The sequence below is a fragment of the Thalassophryne amazonica genome, chromosome 14 (assembly GCF_902500255.1).
Source record: "Thalassophryne amazonica chromosome 14, fThaAma1.1, whole genome shotgun sequence".
Classification (NCBI taxonomy): Eukaryota; Metazoa; Chordata; class Actinopteri; order Batrachoidiformes; family Batrachoididae; genus Thalassophryne; species Thalassophryne amazonica.
Window position 1 is genome coordinate 3190683 of NC_047116.1, and position 22726 is coordinate 3213408.

A 22726-nucleotide genomic window follows, 5' to 3' on the forward strand; every position below is an offset into this window, starting at 1 on the left:
GACGGCATTGCTTAAATTTTCATTGTTACGCAGATGATACCCAGCTTTATCTATCCATGAAGCCAGAGGACACACACCAATTAGCTAAACTGCAGGATTGTCTTACAGACATAAGGACATGGATGACCTCTAATTTCCTGCTTTTAAACTCAGATAAAACTGAAGTTATTGTACTTGGCCCCACAAATCTTAGAAACATGGTGTCTAACCAGATCCTTACTCTGGATGGCATTACCTTGAACTCTAGTAATACTGTGAGAACTCTTGGAGTCATTTTTGATCAGGATATGTCATTCAAAGTGCATATTAAACAAATATGTAAGACTGCTTTTTTGCATTTACACAATATCTCTAAAATTAGAAAGGTCTTGTCTCAGAGTGATGCTGAAAAACTAATTCATGCATTTATTTCCTCTAGGCTGGACTATTGTAATTCATTATTATCAGGTTGTCCTAAAAGTTCCCTGAAAAGCCTTCAGTTAATTCAAAATGCTGCAGCTAGAGTACTGACGGGGACTAGAAGGAGAGAGCATATCTCACCCATATTGGCCTCTCTTCATTGGCTTCCTGTTAATTCTACAATAGAATTTAAAATTCTTCTTCTTACTTATAAGATTTTGAATAATCAGGTCCCATCTTATCTTAGGGACCTCATAGTACCATATCACGCCAATAGAGCGCTTCACTCTCAGACTGCAGGCTTACTTGTAGTTCCTAGGGTTTGTAAGAGTAGAATGGGAGGCAGAGCCTTCAGCTTTCAGGCTCCTCTCCTGTGGAACCAGCTCCCAATTCGGATCAGGGAGACAGACACCCTCTCTACTTTTAAGATTAGGCTTAAAACTTTCCTTTTTGCTAAAGCTTATAGTTAGGGCTGGATCAGGTGACACTGAACCATCCCTTAGTTATGCTGCTATAGACTTAGACTGCTGGGGGGTTCCCATGATGCACTGAGTGTTGTGTGGGCCGCTGAAGAGGAGGTACTGCTGGCCCACAACCACCAGAGGGCACCCTGCCTGGAGTGCAGGCTCCAGGCACAAGAGGGCGCCGCCGCCTCACAGGAGCAGCCGGGGTGACAGCTGTCACTTATTACCTGTGACAGCTGTCACCAATCATCTGATCTTCAATCGTATATCAGCAGGACGACATCTCCACTTCTTTGCCGAGATATCGCTATGCTTAGGAGGTAACGAGCTCAGCCAATCAAGTTGTCTTTTCGACAGAAGAATATTGTTGCTTTGTGTTTTTTGACAGCAGACGTTTCGACGAGAGGTGGAGGTGGATTTCCCACCATACGTGTTGCTGGGTATAAACACACCTACATCTAACTGTTTTTGTTCCTCGCCAGCAGTACCAGATCCGACAAGCGGAGGCAGTGGCCACCTGGGAGTTCGGGACTTGGCGGCTCCAGTATTCCCGGGGTTCGGTGGCGGAGGAAATCGTGTGGTTCCGGTTCTGCTTTGGACAGATGTCTCTTATCTTCGAGCCTGCCCACATGACACATTCTGTAAATTGACTTCATTGCATACTATTGTGACCTGCCGTGTTTGTTGTGCTCATTCACAACAGTAAAGTGTTGTTATTTGACTTCCTCCATTGTCCGTTCATTTGCGCCCCCTGTTGTGGGTCCGTGTTCCTACACTTTCACAACAGGATATCTCGGCCAATGTCATGGACCCCGAGGGGCGTCAACCGGCTGTTGAACGGCCAATGGAAGAGCAGGGCGCACAGGCGTCTGCAGGAGGTATGATCGGTGAGTTGCAGCGAATCCTCACCGCTTTTACGGCTCGGTTGGATCTAATGACCGAGCAGAACGTTCTCCTTAACCGCAGGGTGGAGGCTCTCGCCGTGCAGGTGGAAGCGCGCCCTCAGGGCGCTGCTGCAGCTCCCCCTCCTGCCGATCCTGTGCGCAACAGTGACGTTCCACAGGTCGTTCAACGACCCCTCCCACCTTCCCCTGAAGCATACATAAGCCCTCCAGAGCCGTACGGGGGTTGTGTGGAGACGTGCGCGGACTTTCTTATGCAGTGTTCGCTCGTCTTCGCACAATGTCCCGTCATGTACGCGACTGATGCCAGTAAGATAGCTTATGTGATTGCTCTGCTTCGGGGTAAAGCACGCGCCTGGGCTACGGCACTCTGGGAACAGAACTCACGGTTGTTATCAGCATACACTGGGTTTGTGGGGGAGTTCAGAACAGTGTTTGATCACCCTAACAGAGGAGAGACCGCTTCAGCAGTGCTGCTGTCAATGAGACAGGGACGCGAGAGCGCAGCCGCTTATGCAGTCAACTTCCGCATCGCGGCTGCGAGGTCCGGCTGGAATAACGTTGCGCTCCGCGCCGCCTTCATAAACGGACTGTCGTTGGTTCTGAAGGAGCAGCTGGTAGCTAAGGAGGAACCGCGGGATTTAGATGGGCTTATCGATCTCGTTATACGGTTAGACAATCGGTTGGAGGAACGCCGTCGGGAGCGAGGCGAAGGACGTGACCGGATACGCGCCGCCCCTCTCCCTTCCGGGTTCGAAAAGGGGCTGCCCTCCCCACGCTCCACAGCCGCAGCGCTTTGTGGGGCAACAGCTCCCCCTGCTGCCGTTGTTAGGGAAATGCACAGGGCCAAAATGGGGAGGCTGATCCGTGGAGAGTGTTTTCTCTGCAGCTTAACTGAGCACACACAGAGAGACTGCCCCAAATGGCCAAAACGACAATACTCGCCCTTAGAGACTGGGCTAAGGGGGGGTCAAAACATTCAAGTAAGACACACACAAATTGCCACACGACTCCCAGTCACAATCCTGAGCGGGGATTTAACCCTTCAAGCCCGAGCACTGGTGGACACGGGGTCAGAAGGGAATCTGCTAGACAGCAGATGGGCAAGGGAGGTAGGGCTCCCTCTGGTGGCGCTTCCTTCGCCATTGCAGGTGCGGGCACTAGATGGCACCCTCCTCCCTTTACTCACACACAAGACACAACCAGTAACTCTGGTGGTGTCTGGAAACCATCGGGAGGAGATTGAGTTTTTTGTAACTCCTTCTACCTCCCGCGTGATTTTGGGCATCCCATGGATGTTGAAGCACAATCCCCGGATTGATTGGCCGTCTGGGGTGGTGGTTCAGTGGAGCGAAACCTGCCATCGGGGGTGTTTAGGATCCTCGGTTCCTCCCGGTTCACAGGCTAAGGAGGAGGTCAAAGTCCCTTCCAATCTGACGGCAGTGCCGGTTGAGTACCACGATCTTGCTGACGTCTTCAGTAAGGATCTGGCACTCACCCTTCCCCCGCACCGTCCGTACGATTGTGCCATTGATTTGGTTCCAGGCGCTGAGTTCCCGTCCAGCAGGCTGTACAACCTCTCACGACCTGAGCGCGAATCAATGGAGACCTACATCCGGGACTCATTAGCTGCCGGGCTGATCCGGAACTCCACCTCCCCGATGGGGGCAGGTTTCTTTTTTGTGGGCAAGAAAGATGGCGGACTCCGTCCATGCATTGATTACAGGGGGCTGAATGAGATTACGGTTCGCAACCGATACCCGTTGCCATTGTTAGATTCCGTGTTCACCCCCCTGCATGGAGCCAAAATCTTTACTAAGCTGGATCTTAGAAATGCGTATCACCTGGTTCGGATCCGGAAGGGAGACGAATGGAAGACGGCATTTAACACCCCGTTAGGTCACTTTGAGTACCTGGTCATGCCGTTCGGCCTCACCAACGCCCCCGCGACGTTCCAAGCCTTGGTTAACGACGTCTTGCGGGACTTCCTGCACCGATTCGTCTTCGTATATCTGGACGATATTCTCATCTTTTCTCCGGATCCTGAGACCCATGTCCAGCATGTACGTCAGGTCCTGCAGCGGTTGTTAGAGAACCAACTGTTTGTGAAGGGCGAGAAGTGCGAGTTTCACTGCACGTCTTTGTCCTTCCTGGGGTTTATAATATCCTCCAACTCCGTCGCCCCTGATCCGGCCAAGGTTGCGGCGGTGAGAGATTGGCCCCAACCAACAGGCCGTAGGAAGCTGCAACAGTTCCTCGGCTTCGCTAATTTCTATAGGAGGTTCATTAAGGGCTACAGTCAGGTAGTTAGCCCCCCGACAGCCCTGACCTCTCCAAAAGTCCCCTTCACCTGGTCGGATCGGTGCGAAGCCGCGTTCAAGGAGTTGAAACGAAGGTTCTCTACTGCGCCAGTTTTGGTGCAGCCCGACCCTAGCCGCCAGTTCATGGTTGAAGTGGACGCCTTTGACTCAGGGATAGGAGCCGTGCTGTCCCAGAGCGGAGAGACCGATAAGGTCCTTCACCCGTGTGCCTATTTTTCCCGCAGGTTGAACCCGGCTGAACGGAACTATGACGTCGGCAATCGAGAACTCCTTGCGGTGAAAGAGGCTCTTGAAGAGTGGAGACATCTGTTGGAGGGAACGTCCGTGCCATTCACGGTTTTCACTGACCACCGGAACCTGGAGTATATCAGGACCGCCAAGCGGCCGTTTTGACTTCCGGATCACCTACCGCCCCGGGACTAAGAACCAGAGATCGGATGCCTTGTCCCGGGTGCATGAAGACGAAGTCAAAACTGAGTTGTCGGATCCACCGGAACCTATCATCCCAGAGTCCACTATCGTGGCCATCCTCACCTGGGACGTGGAGAAGACCGTCCGGGAGGCCCTGGCACGGAGCCCGGACCCCGGAACCGGGCCGAAGAACAAACTTTACGTCCCACCAGAGGCCAGGGCTGCAGTCTTGGACTTCTGTCACGGCTCCAAGTTCTCCTGTCATCCGGGGGTGCGAAGAACCGTGGCAGTTGTCCGGCAGCGCTTCTGGTGGGCGTCCCTGGAGGCCGACATTTGGGATTATATCCAGGCCTGCACCACCTGCGCCAGGGGCAAGGCTGACCACCGCAGGGCACCGGGACTGCTCCAGCTGCTGCCTGTGCCTCATCGCCCCTGGTCCCACATCGGCCTGGATTTTGTCACGGGCCTCCCGCCGTCCCAAGGCAACACCACCATCCTCACGATAGTGGACCGATTCTCCAAGGCGGCCCACTTCGTGGCCCTCCCGAAGCTCCCGACTGCCCAGGAGAGAGCAGACCTCCTGGTCCACCACGTCGTCCGGCTGCATGGGATTCCAACAGACATCGTCTCCGATCGCGGTCCCCAGTTCTCCTCGCAAGTCTGGAGGAGCTTCTGCCGGGAACTGGGGGCCATGGTGAGTCTCTCGTCCGGGTATCATCCTCAGACCAACGGGCAGGCAGAACGGGCCAATCAGGAGGTGGAACAGGCCCTGCACTGCGTGACGGCTGCGCACCCGGCGGCCTGGAGTACCCATTTGGCCTGGATCGAGTATGCCCATAACAGCCAGGTGTCTTCTGCCACCGGCCTCTCCCCTTTTGAGGTGTGTCTGGGGAACCAGCCCCCGTTGTTTCCGGTGGTCGAGGGAGAGGTCGGTGTGCCCTCGGTCCAGGCCCACCTGCGGAAGTGCCGTCGGGTGTGGCGCGCCGCCCGTTCTGCTTTGCTGAAGGCCCGGACGAGGGCAAAAGCCCATGCAGACCGCCGGCGGACCCCCCACAAAGGACATTCCCCTCAAAGTGGACTCCCCAAAACTGCAGGACCGTTACATCGGTCCCTTCAAGATACTCAAGGTCCTCAGTCCAGTCGCAGTGCGGCTTCAGCTTCTGGCCTCACTGCGGATCCATCCTGTTTTCCATGTGTCCCGGATAAAACCGCATCACACCTCACCCCTCTATGCTCCGGGTCCGGCACCGCCTCCTGCCCGGGTCATCGATGGTGGGCCGGCTTGGTCTGTGCGCCGGCTCTTGGATGTCCATAGGATGGGCCAGGGCTTCCAGTATTTGGTGGACTGGGAGGGGTACGGACCCGAAGAACGCTCCTGGGTGAAGAGGAGCTTCATCCTAGACCCGGCCCTCCTGGCCGATTTCTACCGCCGCCACCCGGACAAGCCTGGGGGGGGTCCTGTTGTGTGGGCCGCTGAAGAGGAGGTACTGCTGGCCCACAACCACCAGAGGGCACCCTGCCTGGAGTGCGGGCTCCAGGCACAAGAGGGCGCCGCCGCCTCACAGGAGCAGCCGGGGTGACAGCTGTCACTTATTACCTGTGACAGCTGTCACCAATCATCTGATCTTCAATCGTATATCAGCAGGACGACATCTCCACTTCTTTGCCGAGATATCGCTATGCTTAGGAGGTAACGAGCTCAGCCAATCAAGTTGTCTTTTCGACAGAAGAATATTGTTGCTTTGTGTTTTTTGACAGCAGACGTTTCGACGAGAGGTGGAGGTGGATTTCCCACCATACGTGTTGCTGGGTATAAACACACCTACATCTAACTGTTTTTGTTCCTCGCCAGCAGTACCAGATCCGACAAGCGGAGGCAGTGGCCACCTGGGAGTTCGGGACTTGGCGGCTCCAGTATTCCCGGGGTTCGGTGGCGGAGGAAATCGTGTGGTTCCGGTTCTGCTTTGGACAGACGTCTCTTATCTTCGAGCCTGCCCACATGACACGTTCTGTAAATTGACTTCATTGCATACTATTGTGACCTGCCGTGTTTGTTGTGCTCATTCACAACAGTAAAGTGTTGTTATTTGACTTCCTCCATTGTCCGTTCATTTGCGCCCCCTGTTGTGGGTCCGTGTTCCTACACTTTCACAACACTGAGTGTTTCTTTCTCTTTTTGCTCTGTATGCACCACTCTGCATTTAATCATTAGTGATTGATCTCTGCTCCCCTCCACAGCATGTCTTTTTCCTGGTTCTCTCCCTCAGCCCCAACCAGTCTCAGCAGAAGACTGCCCCTCCCTGAGCCTGGTTCTGCTGGAGGTTTCTTCCTGTTAAAAGGGAGTTTTTCCTTCCCACTGTCGCCAAGTGCTTGCTCACAGGGGGTCGTTTTGACCTTTGGGGTTTTTACGTAATTATTGTATGGCCTTGCCTTACAATATAAAACGCCTTGGGGCAACTGTTTGTTGTGATTTGGTGCTATATAAATAAAATTGAATTGAATTGAATGTAGGCCATGACCGCAGTGAAGTTACGAGTAACGGCGTCTGTGTGGCGGCGTGCTGAATATCGCCCCTTCGCAATGAAATTACGTTCTTCCTTTTGATGGCTTTAATTTTGTCATGTCATCATGAAAACTGATACACAGGTCAAGCACGACAACCTTCTTAAAATTCATAGGGGCGTTGCCCATGGGTGGGGCAAAATGCCTCAATAGCGGCCCCTTGAATCATTCAAAAACCCCTCCCCGTTGGGGTTTTTTTGGAGTAGGGAGATGAAAATTGGTACACATGTGTGACTTGCATAGACATACAAAAAAGTCTCTTGCACCATTGGTCTACTCCAAACAGGAAGTCGGCCATTTTGAATTTTCTTGTCATTTTGCCATGATTTCCACACTTTGTATTTGAACAAACTCCTCCTAGGGATTTTGTCCAATGCACTTCAAATTTCTTTCACAGCATCCAGAGATGATACTGACCAAAAGTTATCAAAAGCTTTTCTCTATGTTGAAGGGTGTGGCCGCTATGGCGCCGCCATTTTGACCCTTCGCCATGGTACATCAAGTCATGATAACTCCTTCATGCTTTGCCTGATTGACATGAAACTTCACATGTGTGATAACAGTTGGCCCCTGAACACAACTGGTCCCTCTGTTTGTGTTCTGAGCGCCCCCTAGTGGATAAACAATCAACTGGTCATAACTCCTTCATGCTTTACCTGACTGACTTGAAACTTCACATGTGTAATGAGGATCAGCCCCTTACCACACCTTGCCCTTCTATTTGTACACTGAGTGCCCCGTAGTGGATGAACTATCACATGTCATAAGTCCTTCATGCATTGTGTGATTTGTATGCACATGCCCACATCTGGTCACAAAAGGACGCGCTGGCCTGGGTAGGCGGTCGCGCAGAACGAGGGCCCATATATGACTGCTTGCAGTCATAGTTTTTGTTTTGTTTTTAACGAACACATGCACCCAAATAGTAATTTTATGTTGGACTCCTAATCCAGTCCGACCACTCAGGTTTATCAAGGGTTGAAAGTTGGTGGCCTGGTGTTACAAATGATGGCCCAAAGGTGGCAGTGTTGGGCCGCATGAGATGATGACTCCGCCCAGACCTTGCCAGGTGTAACCTTAATCCTAACCTTTGGTGCCTCTGCCCGCTCTTACTTTGAAGGCGCCTCTGTTACCTCTTAATTTGACGGCGCCTTTCTTTCCTCTCTTACTTTGAAGGCGCCTCTGTTCCGTCTCTTACTTTGAAGGTGCCTGTGTTTCCGGCCCTTAGCTTAGCCTGCTAGCTGTGAGCAGCAGCGTTCGTGTCTGTGACGCTTTGGTTTTTTTGTTGTTTTGTGACGGAGTTTGTTGTAGAAAAAGTTGGTGTCGTCGTGTGAAAATGTCTAAAGTCCAAATGCTGAGAGCGTTGGTGAAGCAGCGACTAACTGCGGCTGCTGAAGAGATATTTGGGCTGTTTGAAAGAACCATAGCAGAGTACGAGGAGGAACTTTGTCGTTCTAAAGAGGAGAACCACCGACAGCGACACCTGCTGGACGCCGTCTTTAACCCGGACGTTCACTTACAGGCAGCAGGTTCGTTCAGTCGCACTAACTAACTAACTAACCAATCAACCTACCTGTTCAGCTGTAACTTTAGTGTTTATTTCAGTAGAAAGTTAATTCGGAGTCATTGGACGCTCTGTTGGAGCAGTAACGTGGTTTCTCTCCAGTGGAGATGTTTGCTGACGGAGACATTTCGTTGTGTCATCATGATGAAGTTGATGATGAATAAATGGACTGAATTCATATCGCGCTTTTCCATCTGCATCAGATGCTCAAAGTGCTTTACTAGGGATGGGTATTGATAAGATTTTATCTATCAGATGCCATTATCGATTCTGCTTATCGATCCGATTCCTTATCGATTCCCTTATCGATACCTTTTGTGAATTTTGTACTAAAAGTAGGCTGTACAGGTTTTCTATGTATTTAATTGAGTCTTAAAGTAAATAAATATGAAATTGGTCACTGTATCCTTGATCTCAGACATAAATAAAAATAAACAAAACAGCGTTTCGATTTGAAGTTATTAATTCCGACTGGACTCTATCGTTCTAACTTGACTCATCAGAGAGCCGCGCAGCGTTTGGAGCTGTGTGAACAGAACGGAGGACGAATCTCGTTTCTTTCTCCAACAAGACAGGAGTCCCAGTTAGTAACTTTAATCCACACAAAAGTGACTCACGATTTCACATATTCAGGGATGAAAGTGGTGAAAAACAAAAAAAGCTGAAACCCAACATTACCCCCAACACCACCTGCACGAAAATGTTTGAATTCTAGAAGCTCTGAAATGCAATCTGGGACTATTCCAGACGATAAACTGCAGTGAGTGCAGCATCCATTTAGTGAAGGAAAAAAATACAACTTTCCTTATTCAAATTCATTCCGGTAGTATTCTGCTCTTACTAGGATGCAGCAGTTTTCTAGTTTGGCAGATAGTTCTGGAGGAAATCACTGAAGAAATTAACACATTGAAAATATGGCTTGACCGAAACAAACTGTCATTAAACTTAAATAAGACAGGGATGAAATGGAGGTAGGTGTTCACAGGAGGGTGATTCTATGGTAACGGAATTACGAATACGGGAAAATCTGGCCATATTTTAGCTCCCCATTAAAAATGTGCTCCGATTATAATTCCGTTACCATAGAATCGCCCAGGAAACACTTATTTCTATAAGTATGTATTTATTTATTTATGTATGTTCATTGTTAGTTGCTTTTATATATTCTGTTGTGTTATGTTCAGGTTCTTTTTGTCTCTTTCTCTAAAATTGTATATAATAACTAATCATTAGATTATTAATATATAAACAAAAATAAATTTAAAAAATATTACAATTTGTAATACATTTGACTCTTTTACAACAACGCTTATTATACAGAAAACAAATGCACCCGAACGTGATGACAGCTACAACTGCTTAATGCTAACATTTAACATTGAAAATGCCATAGACATGCTAACACGTTAGCATCACTCCCGTTTTTAAGTTCTAAAATACAACTGTCAACTGTTTCAGAAGACCATAACAGGTCGGTTTAACATAAAAAAGGTAAATAATACTCACAGACGTATGCTCTTTAGGGTTTTAGCGGGGGGAAATTAAGATAAAGCGAAAGGAAAGAAATTAATAAATGAAGCAATAGATCGAAGCACTTCTTCAATCTGCGAACCACTGCTTCGATTGGTTCAAAGCAAAGCCACGCTGCAGAAAAGTTTATTACAGACCCGCTGCAGGGTCTGTAATCAGTGTAGAGAAATGATCATTTTCCTGACAAACACCCCCAAAAACAACGGCCACTCTGAAGGACCGATAACGGAATCATTAAGCAAAAAGCTCATTGATGTCGGTGGATTGAACCATTTCTTAACGATACCCGAAAGGAACCGGTTCTCGATACCCATCCCTATGCTTTACAGTAATCCCTCACATTCACCCCGGTGTGGGGGTGCTCACTACACACCGGGAGCAACTAGGGGATTAAGGACTGTGTGATTAAGGACTTTCCTTAGTGATTTTCCAGTCAGGCTGGGATTAGAACTGAGGATCTTCTGGTCTCAAGCCCAACACCTTGACAAATAGACCATCACCTCCCCGGAAGGGAGGCAGGAAGAAGTTGTCATGTTTTATGAGGAAGTGGAGCATTGCAGAGAAGTATGTGAGCGCGGTGCAGGAACTGACGTTGGTGTGAACACTGAGACCAAAAATCAGCAATCAATGTTTTTCACTTCTTGTACGTTGGCAGAGAGTCTTATATCTCTACATTAGTAGTTTGGCACAATATGAACCCTTTAATAAATTATGCTGTTGGAGAAAGATGTGACCCTGGACTGTTACCATCTTCAAATCTGCCCCTCAAAATGTAAGATCTGGATAAACAGTTTTAACAAGTCTGTAGCTACATTTGATTGACACTCCTTAACCTGACGATCGTATTAGCTGCAAATGAGGATGACAAGCAGTTGGTGTTTGTCTCTTGATGGGCGTGGCCACCTTGTGGTTACTTGGCTACTGTGCAAAATGTTTAACAGTAGAATATAAAGGATGGATAAACCCGACACTGTGAGCTTTTCCTTCTGCACTTGGCTGTAACAAACTTCGATTGCTTTGTTTCAGTCAAATGTGTGTCGCAGTAACATTGCTGTTTTAAGAATAAGATGAACTTTATTATCCCAAAGGAAATTTACTTTTTTCAAACTTTAGGTTGTGAAAAAAATTTATTTTGCCAGAGTACCGAACAGTAAACAGTGAACTTTTTTAATGGGTACAACAAATTTATGTGAAAAGACTCAAGACATTTTCTCAAGATTTTCAGCAATATTGCACATAACTAAATAACTTTGTTCATTATGTATTCATCCTGCAGAAGGGGGAGAAAGTCTGATTGCCATAGATATGAAAGTCCTCCTGTGGCGTTTTGTGGTGCACCACGATGGTCTCACTCTGTGGCTGAAGGTGCTCTGACAGGACATCAGTGTGACATACAGGGGGTGGGTGGTGGTGTTCCAGATGGTGAGCAGTTTCCTCAGCATCCTCCTCTCTGACACCTCCACCACAGACTCCAGTTCCTCCCCCAGGACAGAGCCAGCTCTGCTGATGAGCTTGTTGAGTCTGTTCGTGTCAACTGCCTTCAGCCTGCTGCTCCAGCACACTACAGAGTAGAAGATGACGCTGGAGACCACTGAGTGATAAAACATCTGCAAGATATTTGTGCAGACATTGAAAGATCTGAGCCTCCTGAGGGATTACAGTCAGCTCTGACTTTTCTTATACACAGCATCTGTGTTTACAGTCCAGTCCAGGTTGTTGTTGTCTGTGTGGACACCCAGGTAGTTGTAGTAGTCCACAATGTCCTCATCAGCTCCATTAATGGTAACTGGGTTTGGACGGGTCTTCCATCTTCTGAAGTCCACCTCCTGCTCCTTCGTTTTAGATACGTTGAGCTGCAGGTGGTTGAGTCCACACCACTCCACAAACCTGTCCACCTCACTCCTGTACTCAGCCTCCTGGTCACTGTCCACAATGATGGAGTTGTCCGAAAACGTCTACAGGTGGCAGGACTGTGACCAGAACCTGTGTGAACAGGTTGAACAGAAAGAGAGACAGGACCGTCCCCTGTGGTGCCCCCGTGCTGCTCCTGATGGTGTCTGATGTAATGTCTCAAAGCCTCACATACTGTGGGCGGCCCGTGAGGTAGTTGGTAATCCAGGCCATCAGTGGAGCCTCCACCTTCATGTCCCGTAGCTTATCACTGAGTAAGTCAGGCCGGATGGTGTTGAACAAACTGGAGAAGTCGAAGAACATGACTCTCACAGTGCTGCCTGCCTCCTCCAGGTGAGAATAAGCTCTGTGCAGCATGAAGATGATACTGTCCTGCACTCCCCTGTTGGGCTGGTATGTGAACTGCAGGAGGTCCAGTGATGATTCAGAGACTGTGTGGAGGAGCCTCAGGACGAGTCTCTCAAGTGACTTCATAACATGATGTTAGTGCCACAGGTCTGTAGTCATTAAGTGTGTTTGGGTTCTTCTTCTTGGGCACAGGGACCAGACATGAGGTTTTTCCACCACTCAGGTACAACCATCTGGTTCTCTGTAAAATGGCTCGTAAATCACCTCAGATGTATTATGTCTGGTTATAAAAACAGGTTTTTTACATTGAGCCTCTTTCTCTGCAGCTGCACATAAAGTCTGCAGGGCTCAGGTGCAGGAGTGGACCCTTGGGACGCCCCCCAACCCCTTAAAGGCCCACTTTTGAAGCTATTTTAAAGAGATTCTTTGCACATCATAATAATAATTAACAACCAGATTCAAATACTTTGAAAAATAAGTTATTTAATAATATATTTATCTCCACCAATGAAGCTGGGCAGAGATAAGTATATTATTCTTTCACCCCAGTTTGTTTGTTTGTTTGTGAACAGCCTGTAGCGCAGTTTTTCATATATCATTTTGAACTTTTTTTTAAACAGAGGATTCATATCCTGATGGGCAAAAACTGATTAAATTTTCAAGGTCAAAGAAATTTTCTAAAATTTATAAGTTTGTCAAAAAATATCAAATTTCTTTAATATTTGAGAGCGTTATGTAGGATGGTATCTTTTATCGACTGACAAAGTTTGATCTGGATCTGATCCAGATTACAGATTTTGTGGCTATTTAAATTTAACATTGAAGACCCCGATTAATGTATACTTTAATCAAACATGCCTCAATCACTGTCATATTTGAAAGTGAGTTACGGACTGTCACTCACTATCACTTGACAAAGTTTGATCCGGATCTGATCTGGATTGTGAATTTTATGGACATTTGAATTTAATAGTGAAAAGCCCATTTGGTGTACATTTTGCATTATATCTAGGGATGGGTATTGATAAGATTTTATCTATCGATTCTGCTTATCAATCCAATTCTTTATCAATTCCCTAATCAATACCTCCTGTGAATTTTCTGTGTGCTAAAAGTAGGCTTTACAGGTTTTCTATGTCAACAACATTTTATTGAGTCTTAAAGTAAATAAATATGAAATTGGTCACTGTGTCCTTGATCTCTGGACATAAATAAAATCTGTACATGATGGATCCTTGCTCTCTGGACATAAATAAAATCTGTACATGATGGATCCTTGCTCTCTGGACATAAATAAAATCTGTACATGGTGGATCCTTGCTCTCTGGACATAAATAAAATCTGTACATGGTGGATCCTTGCTCTCTGGACATAAATAAAATCTGTACATGATGGAGCCTTGCTCTCTGGACATAAATAAAATCTGTACATGGTGGATCCTTGATCTCTGGACATAAATAAAATCTGTACATGATGGATCCTTGCTCTCTGGACATAAATAAAATCTGTACATGATGGATCCTTGCTCTCTGGACATAAATAAAATCTGTACATGGTGGATCCTTGCTCTCTGGACATAATTAAAATCTGTACATGGTGGATCCTTGTTCTCTGGACATAAATAAAATATGTACATGGTGGATCCTTGATCTCTGGACATAAATAAAATCTGTACATGGTGGAGCCTTGATCTCTGGACATAAATAAAATCTGTACATGGTGGATCCTTGCTCTCTGGACATAAATAAAATCTGTACATGGTGGATCCTTGCTCTCTGGACATAAATAAAATCTGTACATGGTGGATCCTTGCTCTCTGGACATAAATAAAATCTGTACATGGTGGAGCCTTGATCTCTGGACATAAATAAAATCTGTACATGGTGGAGCCTTGCTCTCTGGACATAAATAAAATCTGTACATGGTGGATCCTTGCTCTCTGGACATAATTAAAATCTGTACATGGTGGATCCTTGATCTCTGGACATAAATAAAATCTGTACATGGTGGATCCTTGCTCTCTGGACATAAATAAAATATGTACATGGTGGATCCTTGCTCTCTGGACATAGTTAAAATCTGTACATGGTGGATCCTTGCTCTCTGGACATAAATAAAATCTGTACATGGTGGATCCTTTGCTCTCCGGACATAAATAAAATCTGTAGTTGGTGGATCTTTGATCTCCGGACATAAATAAAATCTGTAGTTGGTGGATCTTTGATCTCCGGACATAAATAAAATCTGTAGTTGGTGGATCTTTGATCTCTGGACATAAATAAAATATGTACATGGTGGATCCTTGCTCTCTGGACATAAATAAAATATGTACATGGTGGATCCTTGCTCTCTGGACATAAATAAAATATGTACATGGTGGATCTTTGATCTCGGGACATAAATAAAATCTGTACATGGTGGAGCCTTGATCTCTGGACATAAATAAAATCTGTACATTTTGAATCCTTGCTCTCTGGACATAATTAAAATCTGTACATGGTGGAGCCTTGATCTCTGGACATAAATAAAATCTGTACATTTTGAATCCTTGCTCTCTGGACATAATTAAAATCTGTACATGGTGGAGCCTTGATCTCTGGACATAAATAAAATCTACATGATGGAGCCTTGCTCTCTGGACATAAATAAAATATGTACATGGTGGAGCCTTGATCTCTGGACATAAATAAAATCTGTACATGATGGAGCCTTGATCTCTGGACATAAATAAAATCTGTACATGATGGAGCCTTGCTCTCTGGACATAAATAAAATATGTACATGGTGGAGCCTTGCTCTCTGGACATAAATAAAATATGTACATGGTGGAGCCTTGCTCTCTGGACATAAATAAAATCTGTACATGGTGGAGCCTTGATCTCTGGACATAAATAAAATCTGTACATGATGGAGCCTTGCTCTCTGGACATAAATAAAATCTGTACATGGTGGAGCCTTCATCTCTGGACATAAATAAAATCTGTACATGATGGAGCCTTGCTCTCTGGACATAAATAAAATATGTACATGGTGGAGCCTTGCTCTCTGGACATAAATAAAATCTGTACATGGTGGAGCCTTGCTCTCTGGACATAAATAAAATCTGTACATGGTGGAGCCTTGATCTCTGGACATAAATAAAATCTGTACATGATGGAGCCTTGCTCTCTGGACATAAATAAAATCTGTACATGATGGAGCCTTGATCTCTGGACATAAATAAAATCTGTACATGATGGAGCCTTGCTCTCTGGACATAATTAAAATCTGTACATGGTGGATCCTTGATCTCTGGACATAAATAAAATCTGTACATGATGGAGCCTTGCTCTCTGGACATAAATAAAATCTGTAGTTGGTGGATCTTTGATCTCTGGACATAAATAAAATCTGTACATGGTGGAGCCTTGCTCTCTGGACATAAATAAAATCTGTACATGGTGGATCCTTGCTCTCTGGACATAAATAAAATCTGTACATGGTGGATCCTTGCTCTCTGGACATAAATAAAATATGTACATGGTGGATCCTTGCTCTCTGGACATAAATAAAATATGTACATGGTGGATCCTTGCTCTCTGGACATAAATCAGTACATGGTGGATCCTTGCTCTCTGGACATAAATAAAATATGTACATGGTGGATCCTTGCTCTCTGGACATAAATAAAATATGTACATGGTGGATCCTTGCTCTCTGGACATAAATCAGTACATGGTGGATCCTTGATCTCTGGACATAAATAAAATATGTACATGGTGGATCCTTGCCTTCTGGACATAAATCTGTACATGGTGGATCCTTGCTCTCTGGACATAAATAAAATATGTACATGGTGGATCCTTGCTCTCTGGACATAAATAAAATATGTACATGGTGGATCCTTGCTCTCTGGACATAAATAAAATATGTACATGATGGATTTTGCTCTCTGGACATAAATAAAATATGTACATGATGGATCCTTGACCTCTGGACATAAATAAAATCTGTGCATGATGGATCTTTGATCTCGGGACATAAATAAAATCTGTAGTTGGTGGATCTTTGATCTCGGGACATAAATAAAATCTGTAGTTGGTGGATCCTTGACCTCTGGACATAAATAAAATCTGTACATGATGGATCCTTGATCTCTGGACATAAATAAAATCCGTAGTTGGTGGATCTTTGATCTCTGGACATAAACAAAAGCTGTACATGGTGGATCCTTGATCTGTGGACAGAAATAGAAAGTGTTTGATCTGCATCTGATCCTCCCCTCTGGATTACATATGTTATCCAATATTTGTACTGATATATGTCATCCAGGGTCCCCTGATTATGGGTTTACTGTGATACACCGTGGACTAGTGGCTATTACCGGTGGCCGCAGTGTAATAATGGTTGTGGGTGTGCACTGCAGTGTTTTGATGGCTGTAATACTCTGAACACACGCGGTTACATGCACTACAGTTATGTGATTGTCAGAGGACCCTGGTTCACATGTTCACAGTTCATAGGTTGAATATCATTTGACATCCAGCAGAAAGACACAGCAGGTCTTCAAAAGATAGTGGACCACAGCACTCACTCTGCTACACCCCTCCTCTTGCTTGACTTCCCATGATGCAGACTTTGGGTGGCGATCATACTGCACTCGCACGGTATTCCAGTGCATTCCTGATGTTCTTACTGCATTCTGACTGGATTCTGGGTATTCCTACTGTATTCCAAATACATTTGAACTGCATTTGTAAGCATATGCACAGAATGTGCAAGAATCAGTCGAGGCGGGATCCGCCCACATTCTAAGTAGTGGAACGGCATTCGTACACAGCTGTCCAAAATCCAAATATCTGTCCCTCCTGACTGCGCCTCGAAGTTTGGCTTTTTCCATTTGGCCTGATTCAGCTTCGTTTGTGCTAAGTGTGACAGGAGCATGGAGTCATTGGCACCACAGGCAGGGCGTCGTGAGACACTGTAAATATGTCCAGCACTCTGGGGTGTAGGACCAATGTCCATCCATCACCTTGTTAGCCTCTCTCTCATTAAAAACTGTCTTTGTGGAAGCTTAACTTCCCCTCCTGTGGATGCAGTTACAGAGATCAGCTTTTATTCACTTTAAGTACTGAAACCTCTGCTGGTGTTGGTCGACTGTGTTTGATGAAGTAATATATTTGTGTAATCGACGTGTCACATGAGCAGGAATTCATTCAAAAGGAGCCACAACCAAGAACTGAGTGCACAAATGAACAGGCTTTTCAGAAGTTTGATATTTCTGTATTATAACACTTTTTTTTTTAATTAATCTTATGAAATACTGTAATTTTTAAGAAAGTATTTTATTAGTTATTTCTTTGGAGATGTGTGCCATAATATCAAAATTAATAAAAAAAAAATGCTTGAAACATTTTAGTTTATATGTAATGAGTCTAAACTATATAAAATTGTCACTATCTGAAATAGTGCTAAAAAAAAATCTTGAATTGTTTTCATGTTGTATTTTTTTAAGATGCATTTGCAGAATGTACAAAGTAATCTGACATAACCTGTCATTCTTAACTATATTTGCTATGATTATTATTGTGCTCATGCTGATGTGTGTTGTTCCCTGCAGATGTGCAACAGCTGTTAGTGAGTAAAGAAGACATTCAACAGCAGGACTGGAGCTTCAGTCTGGACCAGGAAGCTCCAGATCCACCACAAATCAAAGAGGAACAGGAGGAGGGTGATACTGCCGAGAGCCACCTGAAGAGCGAAAATGATGATGATGAAAATCTTCAGTCCTCACAGCTTCATCAGAGACAAACTGAGAATAGAGAGGCGGAGCTTCTACTCAGAAAATCCAGCTCAGATCCAGATACCGATGACAAGGCTTCAGGGCGTTCTGAACCTGAAACTGATAAGAGTGATGGTGAATGGAAGCAACCTCAGCTAGCTTTAAACTGTTTGAAAAACACGGTTCATGTAAGTGAAAAGAAAAGCAGTGCTGCTGAGAAACCATTTCGCTGCTCTTGGTGTAATAAAACGTTTGGTTACAGACACGACCTGAAGAGACACACCGGGGTTCATGCACAGGAGAAACATTTCATTTGCTCAGTTTGTGGTAAAAGATTCAACTACAGTTCAAGTTTAACTGAACACATGAGGGGTCACACAGGAGAAAAACCTTTCAGATGTTCCGTTTGTAAGGAGCGTTTTCCGCGGAGGTCTCAGCTGGCGGTGCACATACAGAGTCACTCTGAGGAACAGCTCCTGAGTTGCTCCGTTTGTGGTAAAACATTCCCATGGAGTTCATCCTTAAATATCCACATGAGAATCCACACGGGAGTGAAACCTTACAGCTGCAGTGTTTGTCACCGACGTTTTACACAGAAATCTAATCTCACAAGACACATGACCGTCCACACAGGGGAAAAAAGTTTCAAGTGCAGCGTTTGTGGGAAAGGCTTCAGCAGACAGGAATATTTGAAAAACCATAAGTGTGTTGAGACATCAGACGCTGATGTTGGCTTGTTGTAAACTCGTCTGTCTCGCTGCTGAAATGAGCGGTACTTCTCTTCAAAATGTTCCTTGGCAGTGTGGTGAGTCTCTGACGCAACATCCACGGGGCAGGTGCCAGGTGGTGGGTTCCTCAAACCACAACAAAGGAAAATTTACCACCAAAATGGAGGCAGCACGGTGTCCTAATGGTTAGCACGGTTGCCTCACAGCAAGAAGGTCATGGGTTCGCTTCCCACCTGGTCCTTTCTGTATGGAGTTTGCATGTTGTCCCTGTGTTCACGTGGGTTCTCTCTGGCTTCCTCTCACATTTAAAACAGGCACGTTCAGTGAATTGGTAACTCGGAATTGGCCGTAAGTGTGAATGTTTTGTCCGTAGAGACAGACAGGCGTCCTGTCCGAGGTGAACCTTGACTCACGACCCGTGACCCTTGACTGGAGTATGGGGGTATAGAAAATGGATATCTCACTAAAATCCACATAAATAATTTCAATGTTTGTGCAGCTTTTAACAAGTCTGTAAACAGTATTTATGTTTGGATGAGTTTGGTACAGGACCTTTGCACTTTATTATCTTATATAGGTGCCTTTTTGTAACCAGTAGGATTTGTTTCTCTTACAAATTAGTATAGCAGCAGTTCTTCTGTTCATCACTGTTGACTGCACTGAAAACACATTCTGTGTGCGTGTGATGTTTACCCTTCACAGCAGCTTGCTGTTCATACGTTTGAAGCTTTCTGACTACATGGCTGGTGTCCGTGCGCATTCTGTGCATGTGACACAAAGTCTTTTGACAATTCAAAAAAAAGGGGCTGTAACCCCTTAGCAGCCTGACATCTGTATGTTTGAAGCCTAAGTGTACAGTAGTGTTCAGAATAATAGTAGTGCTATGTGACTAAAAAGATTAATCCAGGTTTTGAGTATATTTCTTATTGTTACATGGGAAACAAGGTACCAGTAGATTCAGTAGATTCTCACAAATCCAACAAGACCAAGCATTCATGATATGCACACTCTTAAGACTATGAAATTGGGCTATTAGTAAAAAAAAAAAAAAAAAAAGTAGAAAAGGGGGTGTTCACAATAATAGTAGTGTGGCATTCAGTCAGTGAGTTCGTCAATTTTGTGGAACAAACAGGTGTGAATCAGGTGTCCCCTATTTAAGGATGAAGCCAGCACCTGTTGAACATGCTTTTCTCTTTGAAAGCCTGAGGAAAATGGGACGTTCAAGACATTGTTCAGAAGAACAGCGTAGTTTGATTAAAAAGTTGATTGGAGAGGGGAAAACTTATACGCAGGTGCAAAAAATTATAGGCTGTTCATCTACAATGATCTCAAATGCTTTAAAATGGACAAAAAAAAAAAAAAAAACAACCATCAAAATGGATAGAAGAATAACCAGAATGGCAAAGGCTCACCCATTGATCAGCTCCAGGATGATCAAAGGCAGTCTGGAGTTACCTGTAAGTGCTGTGACAGTTAGAAGACGCCTGTGTGAAGCTAATTTATTTGCAAGAATCCCCCGCAAAGTCCCTCTGTTAAATAAAAGACATGTGCAGAAGAGGTTACAATTTGCCAAAGAACACATCAACTGGCCTAAAGAGAAATGGAGGAATATTTTGTGGACTGATGAGAGTAAAATTGTTCTTTTTGGGTCCAAGGGCCGCAGACAGTTTGTGAGACGACCCCCAAACTCTGAATTCAAGCCACAGTTCACAGTGAAGACAGTGAAGCATGGTGGTCCAAGCATCATGATATGGGCATGTTTCTCCTACTATGGTGTTGGGCCTATATATCGCATACCAGGTATCATGGATCAGTTTGGATATGTCAAAATACTTGAAGAGGTCATGTTGCCTGATGCTGAAGAGGACATGCCTTTGAAATGGGTGTTTCAACAAGACAATGACCCCAAGCACACTAGTAAACCAGCAAAATCTTGGTTCCAAACCAACAAAATTAATGCCTCGCAGATGTGAAGAAATCATGAAAAACTGTGGTTATACAACTACGAGGTCTGTCAATAAAGTAACGGTCCTTTTTATTTTTTTCAAAAACTATATGGATTTCATTGATATGTTTTACGTCAGACATGCATGAACCCTCGTGCGCATGCGTGAGTTTTTCCATGCCTGTCGGTGACGTCATTCGCCTGTGAGCACGCCTTGTGGAAGCAGTGGTCCCACCCCCTCGTCTGAGTTTCATTGTCTGGAAATGGCGGAATGAAAAGGACTTTTTTTCCATCAGAATTTTTTCAGAAGCTGTTAGAGACTGGCACCTGGAAACCATTCGAAAAATTTATCTGGCTTTCGGTGAAAATTTTACGGGCTTCACAGAGAATAAGGTCTGTACAGCTTTAAGGACCCCTTTAAGGACGCTCGGATGGCTCTGTGGATACGAGACCGTCGTGTGCTCTTTCTCTGGTTATCACAAGAGCTGGACATCAGCCATTTTCTGGCAGATTTCACTTTTAATGTAGCGGGACGAAAGTCCCGGGTCCCAGTTGAAAAGATGTTCCTGCTAGCTTGGCTAACGGGGAGTTCCCCTTTGGCTGACCTGGTAGAGGAACGGTCTTTTGTGCGAGCCACGTGGGTTCGATCCCCCACCATCGTCCCGGCCACGAAGGTCCTGCTGCTTCATTAACAAGAGATTTTGTCACGGAAAGCCGAGCGGAGGCTTCGCGCATCACGCCCGATTCGCTTTGGAAGCGAGACAAAGGAACACCTCCGTTTCGGCGTGTCAGAGGACAAGTTTGGACATGTCTATCTCGGCTTTCAGTGCTTACCAGTCCAGTAAGTATCAGTGAAATTGTGGACAGCTGGACGTGTCCAAACTTGTCCTCTGACACGCCGAAACGGAGGTGTTCCTTTGTCTCGCTTCCAAAGCGAATCGGTCGTGACGCGCGAAGCCTCCGCGTGGCTTTCCATGACAAAATCTCTTGTTAAAAGTGAAATCTGCCGGAAAATGGCTGCTGTCCAGCTCTTGTGATAACCAGAGAAAGAGCACACAACGGTCTCGTATCCACAGAGCCATCCATTTAGAAATGATCCGGTGGCTTGTGCCGCGTCGTCGCAGCTCGGAGCGCAGCGCGCCGAGCGTCCTTAAAGGGGTCCTTAAAGCTGTAGTAACAGACCTTATTCTCTGTGAAGCCTGTAAAATTTTCACCGAAAGCCAGATAAATTTTTCGAATGGTTTCCAGGTGCCAGTCTCTAACAGCTTCTGAAAAAATTCTGATGGAAAAAAAGTCCTTTTCATTCCGCCATTTACAGACAATGAAAATCCGACGAGGGGGCGGGACCACTCCTTCCCAAGGCGTGCTCACAGGCGAATGACGTCACCGACAGGCGTGGAAAAACTCACGCATGCGCATGAGGGTTCAAGCATGTCTGACGTAAAAACATATGAATGAAATCCATATAGTTTTTGAAAAAAAAATAAAAAGGACCGTTACTTTATTGACAGACCTCGTAAATACTAGTTAAGTGATTCACAGGACTGATTAAAAAAGCAGTTTGAACATAATAGTTTTGAGTTTGTAGCGTCAACAGCAGATGCTACTACAACCCTTGGCAATAATTATGGAATCACTCAATTCTGAGGAATAAATTATGGAATCACGATGTAAATTTTCATCCCCAAAACTAATACTTGCATCAAGTCAGATCTGCTTGTTAGTCTGCATCTAAAAAGGAGTGATCACACCTTGGAGAGCTGTTGCACCAAGTGGACTGACATGAATCATGGCTCCAACACGAGAGATGTCAATTGAAACAAAGGACAGGATTATCAAACGCTTAAAAGAGGGTAAATCATCACGCAATGTTGCAAAAG

The 22726-nt window shown here is 45.4% G+C and overlaps 1 protein-coding gene across 1 annotated transcript in view; it reads left to right on the forward strand.

The window, feature by feature from the left end:
• Positions 1–8304: 8304 nt before the first annotated feature.
• LOC117525397 (gastrula zinc finger protein XlCGF57.1-like) overlaps positions 8305–22726 on the forward strand; it is a 61010-nt gene continuing 46588 nt past the window's right edge. Inside the window, exon 1 of the mRNA XM_034187256.1 lies at positions 8305–8588. Coding sequence (XP_034043147.1) covers positions 8396–8588 — 193 coding nt within the window. The 5' untranslated portion in view covers positions 8305–8395. The remainder of the gene's footprint in view (positions 8589–22726) is intronic.